Genomic DNA, 9,696 nt, shown 5'->3' with positions numbered 1-9,696 from the left:
GGCTGGTCAAGCAACCGAAAAATAGATATACATAACCAGATCCATCTATTGCTGTGTGTATGGTTCGTGTAAATTACATAAATACCCAGCTGCATCAACCCGATGATGCAACGCCTTCGAGCTATGATCCTATTAACACGGAGCGGTTTCAGCCAAAAGAATGAACAAATGAACAAAAAGTATTAGATTATGGTAACTATACATATATATATAGATACAATATAAACATGAAACAGATATATGCATACTATACGTGTTGGGTTGTTCCGAGTCCGTTTGGTTGGGGTGCTTTGGACATCACCCGTAGTCGATTTGTGATCTCGGTAAATGAAGGCCGAATGACGGGGTCTGCTGACCAACACTGCTCCATTAATTTCCGCCACTCGGGATCACACCGTTCTGGTATTGTCGGCCGGAGGGTGTCCTTCACAATCCCTCCTGTGATCAAGATTTCACACGTCATAGGTTGATAGTTCCTGATTCCCAAAATAAATGTTCACTAGACACACAGTTTTAGAAATGTGTAATTATTACATCTTTGAGTAAACTACATTTTTCGTCCCTGTGGTGTGTTGAATATTGCTATTTTCGTCCTTGTGCTTTACAAAATTCCGGTTTTCATCCTTGTAGTTTACAATTCATTGCTTTTTTTGTCCTTATGGTTTACAATTCGTTACTATTTTTGTCCCTAAGGTTTACAATTTATTGTTATTTTCATCCCTAAGGTTTACAAATTATTGTTATTTTCGTCCCTAAGGTTTACAATTTACCCGGGAAGAGTCACTATCCTTACTTACCTTATCGGATAACATTTTCGATCATCAAAATGGATTGTTGGTAAGCATCTTTTACCCGGTAAGAGTCTTCTCCCTCACGGGTAAGATTCTCGGTCCTTGCTATGCCTTTTACAAGGTAAGATTTTCAAACCTATTCATACGCACCCGGTAAAGGTAAGTGATACCAGGTAAGCACTTGAACGGTAAGCGTTTGGTAAACGGCCCCTTCTCATCTCCAACTTTAATCACTTTGTTGCAACTAATTATCTAATTTTTTATTATTGTCGTAAAGACCCCCTAATTCCTGAACAAGGAAAACAGCTTACCGATGATTGCCCCACAATGCATGTTTGCATAAGGTTCTTCTCCGGTTAGAATTTCCCACATCGTAATGCCGAAAGAGAACACGTCCACCTGGCAATATCCAAAATTACGTTTTTTTTTTTAAAAACTAGTCACACAAGACATCTCCAACAGATTCTCTAAAATGGAGAAAATGAAGATTTTGGAGTTTATAACCTTTTTTTTTTCTCCAAAATGTCGAAAGTAGGAGAGAGAGGATCAAAACCTCCAAATCTTGAGAACTTCTCTAAAATTAAGTGTTGAAGTTTTTATTGTTCCCGCCATTGAAGTTGAATGTACGATCATTCATATAAATTTGTTGGGATATTAAATCTATTGAATATTTTAATAATATAATTAATGCTAAAATCTCCAAAATGGATAAACTGTTGGAGTTAGAATATAATTCTTTTTGCAGATTTTAACTTTTGCTTCTCCATTTTAGAGAAACTACTTGGAGATGCTCTTAATTTGGCTAACATATTGCAAGTCATATGATGATATAAGGTATTCTAACCTTTTCGGAAACTCTGGTGGTGCTACCGTTCAACAATTCCGGTGCCATCCATGGTAGAGTTCCTCTCACGCCACCTGAAACTAGAGTGTTGCGTTTGATCCTTGACAGCCCGAAATCTCCAACCTGCAAGCGTCATTTGTGTCAAAACACCTTCTTTAAGCAAGTCATACGACATTAATTAAATGCGGGTTCAATAGAATATGTTCTGTATCATAGTGACAAGGTATGGCCCCCGAAGGGCGTACCCACATGGAATGATATGGTGGTACGGGCCACTGCTTCATGGTTCCATCGTAAAGAAAAAAATACGTTTTTTAAGGGTGCCACTGTATTGTTTTGCAAGGTGCCACCATAGTTTTTAGAACTGAAATGTTAACACAAGACTTTAATAGCTAAGGTGGTAAATACTCTTGCCTTTGTAAAAAAAAACGAAGTTCGAGTGCCATAGTTGTCAAATTTGTTGTTTTTTAGGTTAAATTTTGATTTTTTTATATATCTTTTGTGTTTTAGAAAATATATGTAGACAAAACTGGAACATGGGTCTCTTCTATGTAAGGGCAAACAACCAACCAAAAGATCTATACTAATATTGTGGAAAAAATTACAATTTTTTATAGTCAAATTGTACCACCACTTGAAAAAAAATTATGGGTCCGCCTCTGTCGCCCCCTACTCATAAAAAGTAGGAGCGTGCAGAAAGTCATCCGATCCGATAGAACCAACCAACCTTAATTGGATCATTGGATTGGATCCACTAAATCCATTGGATTTCAACCGACGAACACTCCTAACAAAAAGTATTGCAGGACAGTCCGCCTGCATGCACCATAAGTACGCTTAACTTTCAATTACCTTGCAGATGGGTCGTTGCGGATCCCGCATATTAACCAGCAAGTTGTCACATTTTAGATCAAAGTGAACGATATTTTTCAGATGAAGGTATTCCATGCCGAAAGCTGCATCCATGGCTATTATAAGCTTTCGACGACGATCAAGTGATCTGCATAAGAGTTCAAAATCTCAGATATATATATAATTAAGACTCAAATAAGCAACAACAATTGCTTGAGGAAAGAAAGGTGAATTCACCTATCCTTTTTTATCAGGACATTCCTAAGTGATCCATGTGTCATGAATTCGGTAATGGTAGCTAACGTTCCTCCAGATCCATCTGGTACAACCCCATAAAATGCAACCACGTTTGGATGATGAAGATTTGAAAGGATCCGAGCTTCTCTCCAGAAGTCATTGGTCTGGAAAAGATAGAAGTCCATAAGAATACTGTTAGAACTGTTCAAGGGCAGGACCTGCCCTGTCCGGCCCGCTACAAAAGCGGGCTTGGATTACCATTCCCGAAGAAAGAAACAGACCCAGACTGACTTGTTAAAATTAATGGGCGGACATGGGAGATGGGAAAAAATTGGGCAGGCCCACCCGGCCCGTTAATATTTTATATTCCCTCCGCCCCAAGTTGTCCATATTTCTATTTTAGTTTATCCCAAAAATAAGTGTCCGCTTTTGAAAAATAAGTGCATATTTTCTCGTTCTACCCTTAATTATGAGATGAAATTAATTACTCCCTCTATTATTAAGGGTAAAACTGTCATTTAGTTCATTAAAAATATAATAATTACACTTCTCTAAAATTGTCTGCATTTTTCATTGTGGACACTTGTTTTGGGACTGAGGGAGTAATTATTAACGTTTATAATTAAAACTTGCAATAAAATTGAAAATTCTTGATACTTACCAATTCCCACTTGATTATGACTCATGATAATAACACTCCTTAAAAATTTAAAAAGTAAAAACATACTCAATCAGTCAATTGATCAATTCATTATTATCTCATTTGGTCATTTCTTTTATCGATACTCCATATTTTGCAAAACATTTTTTTTTAAATTATGTACATTGTTATGTATATACGTCTAATATTAAGTTGAAAATTTTGTTATGTATATTGAATTATTTTACACAACTTGTGATTTTATACCAGTTTTGTTTTCTTAAAAATATAAAAAGATTTTTAGGCCCGTTAACCCGTGGGCAAGCCTGGACCGTTTACAGCAGGTATGGGCAAGTTTTCAAGCCCGCAAAAAAGGGCTTGGATTTGCCATATTAGGCCTGTTGGATAAGAAAAAATAGGTCAGCCTTGGCCCAATCCCACAAATTATCAGCTCTAAATATTATAGGCTACAATGGCAGTAAGACAGAAAGAATGCAATCATTCCAAAAAAACAAAATAAAAGAATCATAAAAGAATTGTGGAAGAGACCCACCAACCGTTCTTGCTCTGAGGAACGCCCAGAAAAGCAGCTTTTCTTTATCCTCTTAATGGCAACATCTGACCCTCGCCATCTCCCATGGTAGACAGTTCCATATGTCCCAGAGCCCAACTCTCTTAATTCTTCAAGTTCGGCGTTCTTTATTATCTGCATATGCCATCCAAAATCTACAGTTGACGATAGCAGCTAAACTAACCAAAAAGAGCAACTGTTTGGTCGGTTTTTCATCAAGTCCTTATGGATAAAGTTGTCTATGTGAATTAATCTGTTTTGTATTGATTCGGAAGATTTTTGTTTGGGAGGGTTTTCCTATAGATGGAATGAGTGTGTATTTTAATTAGGAGGGGCATGTTTGACTGAACAAACCACTTTCTATATCAATAAGCCGCTATCAAAGACTCATGTATAGTTGATAGAATAAGCTGAGTCCTATTAAGCTACTAACAAACAGGCCCCAAATCAGCTATCACCAATGTTACCACTGTAATTACCACAATTCCAATATGTAGACAGAAATTGTGAAGTTAATACCGTTCTCTTTCCTCACAATTACACTCTTCTCAAAAGATGAATAAATGGTAAGTTTAGAGGCAAATGTGGTGGTAGCCATAGATTTACTCAACCAAAAAAGGTTATAGATATAGAATCCAAATAATAATGTCATAAATAAAGTTTCATGCCGAGGATCAATTCTACTTGATATGAGTAATACAATCTGCCCTTATTGGATACTGTAGATTTTGTAAGTAATATTGATTTAGGGTTGGATTTTGATAAGAATGAGAGTTATCGTGAGAAGGGTAAGAAGGGATCTCCACCCTTGGATCAATCCTAATTGAAGAGATACACTAGATCAACACTAATGAGAATCACCAGATCAATTCCCTTGTACGCAATTCATGGGTTGGTTTGAGATTAAAAGTGATCGAGGGTCCAAATCGCTTCTTACACTTCTCACCTTAACTCCCATTCTCACACAATCCTTTGTCTATTGATTTATACTTGATACTTTAATAGTTGTATCCTCGAAAAATTAAGAGTTTTTAAGAACAAAAACTCAAATACTTTATGATAATAGTATAGATAAGAGAGAGAGAGAGAGAGAGAGAGAGAGAAGATGACCAAAATAAGTAACCGGAAGCTTGGAGATGGCCTAAAGTGACAAAGTCTAAAATGCCTTTACCAACATGATCCCTGCTATTTAACAGAACCACCTCTCATGATAAGCCAAAAATAGTTCAGCCATCTTTAATGTGAATAATTGTCTCAGTACTTCAGTGGAACTCGACACCAGTTCGGGTATGTTTGGCAAAAGTTACTCAAAACATCATATGTAGAAATAGAATGTACCTGGAGACCATATATATCAGCTTCCATTTCAGCTATTAATGCATTATTGAACGGGACATCCTGATCTCCATTATTCATTGCAGCATCCTACATAATACGAAAATACCATACCCATAAGCCAAAAAGCAATTGCTTAATGTAAACTTGAAATTTCTAAAAGTGCTGAAGTTGAACATTTTTTTTGCTTAAAATTACCTACCAATTCCTAAATGCAAGTAGCTTTTTAGTTTCTCAATGAGGTTTAGAACTGTGTATCACTGCCATGAGCTACAAAATGTAAGAGCAATTTATTTATCAAGTCAGGAGTTGTAAGCAAGTAAGATTTCTTCATTTCAGTTCATTAAGTGCTTTGACCCAGCTTAACCATCAAATAACAAGACTTACGGTCGGTAATACATAAGAGAAGTTTCAGTCAACCCAAGGAAGCTCAAAATTACAAATTATGTATATTTAATTTTTTATGGTACTTCGTCACATACACTACAGCTTGGATCATCAATAGGTCACTGTGTGAATAGAAAATATTTCGAGCTTGAAAGTAGGTGGTTTCAAACAAACTGGACTAAAATAATATCTGGTGAAGCTTGAGATCATAACCAACCCCAAGTAGGGTGGATTAAGGGGCTGTTTGGTTGGTTTTCCATTAAGTCCTGTGTGGATAAAACTGTCTGTATAGATTAATCTGTTTGAATAAATTGAGAAGGTTTTTGTTTAGAAGGGTTTTTTCATAAATAGAAGGATCGTGTTTTTTAATTGTGATAAGCAGGTTTGAAAAAACTTGACTTTCAGCATAAAGCTCCCCCTCTGAAAACTTACTGAATAAGCCACTTTCTATATCATTAATCCCCTAGCGAACATTCATTAAGCTGCTAACAAACAAGCCCTAAGACTAATTGGGTGTCCTATAACATCCTACATTCAGTTAGCCAAATTTCAATTTGTGGAAAGCCTTCGATGGCTTCCTTATGAAAACAAGCGACACTTTGTTTCACTCCTTTCATTTATACATTAAGAGTCGTGCTTGTTCAAGAAAGAGAGAGTCCCTTTGATGGAGAGAAAGTTCAATTGGCAGTACAAGTGCAAAATTAGGTCCAGTGACTTGACGAGACTGCAGCATAATGAGATGATGAAGTGGATATTGCCAAAACCATGAAAGTTTGGTGTTTATTTTTCTACATATACTATTAGCTTTCCAGAATTGATTGATTTTTAGCAGAGGGTCTTAATGATTTTCAATAGTTATCTTTCTCCACTTGTCAAAATGTTTGGATGCAACCTTGATGACATAGGATCTTAAAAATTGAATAATAACATTTCATAGAAAACTTTCATACCTTAATACTAGAATCGGAGAGAGTATGTTCAGCTTCTGTTGCACTTGAAGGGAGAGCTTCAGTGTTGACTGCACCCAACATTTTTGAGCGACTTGTAGTATTACTGACGTCTCCCAAAAGATCATTCAACTCCACTTGTTTTTGTTCCCTGTCCTTGGATGATGACGGGATTTCCTTTCGTACCTTATCATGACGTTCTTCATGACCCAAGTTAGCAGCTTTCCGGCTGGGATAATTGAAGTTGTCATCTATGAGTTTCCCAGCATTCTTATTTAGATGTTCCTTTACATCCTCATTGATACCCATTGCATCCTCATGGACTCTGCTCAAAGACTCGGAGCCAATAACCCTTTGCAGAATATCAGTTCCACTATAAGCAACAGAAGAACTCACATTTGGTGCGACCATACCAGCACCAATGCATGGGGTCCCATCAAAACTCCGCAGTTCAGGAATCACATTTGGCATATTGTTATCAAGTTGTTCAACAGGCTTCCCCTGCAAAACAGAAGGTGCCAGCTGTGAAGGTAAAAGTGGTAGTGCAAAGCTCAATGTAGAAGGTAGATTTGATCCATCTTGAGAGCCAAAGGCAGAGGTTGCTCCAAGTTCCTGAAGCTGGGGGTCGGAAACTGCATGTGGTATACCCAGATGAGAGCCATTGGGTCCCACATATTGCTTCACTTGATCAGAAGGGTGTAAAATACGATTTTCAGAATGAAATGCCCGGCCCTTGAGTATTGGGATCTCGATACTATCGGAAAGTGGATCGTTGTACATTTGTGCATGACCATTAAGCCGAGCATCTTGTGGCACTAAAACAGGTGAAACAAGAAAGGATGGATCAGATGCAACCAATATTTGAGATTCAGAAACACGTGGAGTGACATTCGAGATATTCAGGCCACCATTGTTTTCCAGAGGATTCGACTGACTGATATCATTTGCCAAAAACTGTGGATCGTTGTTTCTCAGAGGACTATCGTCAACTATTCCATTCACGGCAGCTACATACAGATAATCCGGATTGTTTTGCAGACTAGCATTGGCTTCAATGGTTATTGTACTTTCACATTCAGTCAGAGGAATTAAAAATATCCTGAGTCTAGGGGAACCTTCACGACTTCCAAGCCCGTTGTACTCCTCTATCATATTCTGAAGATCCTCATTAGAAGACACGGATATAAGAGCATCAAGATCCTCTCCCGGAAGCTGGTACTTGATTGTGTGAGGCTGATTGCAAAATTCACTAGTTCGCTTTACAAGTTCATCAAACAACATATTCTTCTGTATCGAAAAAATACGTGTCTCACCTCCCACATATCTCAGTTTCCCATCACTAGGTCGATGCAAAATTTTACCACCAGAACTGCAAAGAAACTTTATTTTTCCTCTTTGAGAATCATCTGAAACACCCGACCCTGAAGCTCGATGGGACAGAGATGGAATGGAATTAATGACCGGTGGTCCTTTTGCAGAAATGATATCAGCTGAACTAGAATTACATACAGAGTCCCTCTGCGACCCAAGCATACCATTAAGTTCCTTGTAACCAATATGCCCATTGACATTACTTTTTGACCCAACTACTGTACGGTGATTCTGGTCCATATCATATCCATTGGGAATTCTTTTTGCACCACGATCCTGAAGAAACTCCATGGAAAACTCTTCACCTGTTCTTAGAGATATATTGTTATTTGAACTCTTGCCCACTACTAACCCATCTTTTAAAATAGCAGCAGAACCTGAATCTTGCTCAATCCAACGACCAGGAGAGCATGCCTCACTGGTCATAACTGCAGCTATATACTAGGATCACTTGTTCTTGTTCAATTGTATCAGAATTATGCCTTTACCTCTAACATTCTCCAATTTATTCGCACTTATGCAGTAAAAACCCACGTCAGCAGGGCACTTATGCTAGAAGCAGATCTTCATGATCATGAATGAAATCAATCCTAGTGTCTTCTTCGCAATGAATTAACAGCTAACGACCAGACTTCTTTGTCTACCAGACGATATTCTAACAAGAAATCAAACAACTACTGCAACTAATCATGTGCAAATTTCGCACCTCCAAGCTCCACCCAGATATCTAATGCAGCAAACGCTTATCTTGCACTCGCTCTTCCTCTAAATCATATCGCTGACTCCATAAAAACACAATAAACAATAGAATTTAAACAACTATTAAAATTAAACAAGCTGACGATCTAGCAGATGCTTCATAGATATAAGCAAAATAAAAAAAAATAAAAAAAAAAAACTTCTACAGAATTCAAGTAAATCCCTAACTTTTGACCTTCGTATCCAACAACCTGTACCCCGACTAAAAGCAATTCAAGCCGAGCAAACCAGATCACAAGAGCTAACGGATTAAGTAATCATCAGTTACCCTACGCTTCAGAAAAAAATCGAAAACGGAAAACGATAGGAAACTATAAATCGACACATAATAGAGATATCTACTTTGTAGAAATCAGAAGCTTACCTGATTCTTCGTTATCTGTGCTTTACTTCGGTTTCCTTCGGTTGTACTTCACATATTGACTAAAGAAACAAGCGGAATTCATCGATTTAAGAGATTGGATTGCTAGATTGGAAAACAATTGTAGGGTTTTATACTTGAATCGAACGAATGACGCTTGAACACATGTGGTGGAAAGGATTAATTAAGATTTTGCAAGAGAATTGGCTATGGCGGATACAAATTGACTCGCCATTGTCAACGCAAACCTTGATTCAAACTGCTCTTTTCCTTCCGTATTTTATTTTATTTTTTGATCGAGTAAACTACGATTTTCGTCCCTGTATTTTATTATAGTTTTCGATTTCAGTCCTTGTACTTCGGAAATTACTGTTTTCGTTTATGTGGTTTGCAATTTACTTATGTTTTTAACTTGAGCAAACTACAAAGCTGGTCCCTGTGGTTTATCAAAAATAACACTTTTAGTCCCTACAGTTTCAAAATTAAAAGATAATAATCGTGGTTTTTAAAAAACTCCGTTAATTAAAGACATTTCCGTTAAGTAAAGTTCACTTTTGGTCCCTAGCATCAATTTCAATGGTTTTCGTCTCTTAACTTTATT

General features: G+C 37.3%; 1 protein-coding gene across 5 annotated transcripts; it reads right to left on the bottom strand.

The window, feature by feature from the left end:
* Positions 1-42: 42 nt before the first annotated feature.
* LOC112518351 (dual specificity protein kinase shkB-like) lies at positions 43-9,299 on the bottom strand. Of its 5 annotated transcripts, none has more exons than XM_025126008.1 (10): positions 9,099-9,299; positions 6,608-8,753; positions 5,274-5,360; positions 3,918-4,070; positions 2,725-2,888; positions 2,488-2,635; positions 1,636-1,758; positions 1,103-1,190; positions 249-438; positions 43-129 (listed from the first exon to the last, which is right to left on the bottom strand). In XM_025126008.1, coding segments are annotated over exons 2-10 (2,748 nt in total). In that variant the 5' UTR covers positions 8,402-8,753; positions 9,099-9,299; the 3' UTR covers positions 43-128. The 5 variants fall into 5 exon arrangements, with proteins under 5 accessions (XP_024981776.1, XP_024981777.1, XP_024981775.1 ...); XM_025126009.1 differs by lacking the exon at positions 43-129 and having other exon boundaries at positions 170-438; positions 6,608-7,419; positions 7,513-8,753; XM_025126007.1 differs by lacking the exon at positions 43-129 and having other exon boundaries at positions 170-438; positions 6,608-8,757.
* Positions 9,300-9,696: the final 397 nt, after the last annotated feature.

Source organism: Cynara cardunculus (assembly GCF_001531365.2).
Source record: "Cynara cardunculus var. scolymus isolate 2C chromosome LG 9, CcrdV1, whole genome shotgun sequence".
In the NCBI taxonomy this organism is placed as follows: domain Eukaryota; kingdom Viridiplantae; phylum Streptophyta; class Magnoliopsida; order Asterales; family Asteraceae; genus Cynara; species Cynara cardunculus.
This window is presented reverse-complemented; position numbering and strand designations above follow the sequence as displayed.

What these genes read in the sequence shown, in the direction of transcription:
- LOC112518351 (XM_025126008.1), bottom strand. Translation starts at nt 8,401, where the DNA reads ATGACCAGTGAGGCATGCTCTCCTGGTCGTTGGATTGAGCAAGATTCA. An exon ending in TCTCCGATTCTAGTATTAAG is followed by an intron (nt 5,361 to 6,607) that starts GTATGAAAGTTT and finishes CGTATTATGTAG; the next exon opens with GATGCTGCAATGAATAATGG. An exon ending in GCATTGTGGGGCAATCATCG is followed by an intron (nt 439 to 1,102) that starts GTAAGCTGTTTT and finishes TCTTGATCACAG; the next exon opens with GAGGGATTGTGAAGGACACC.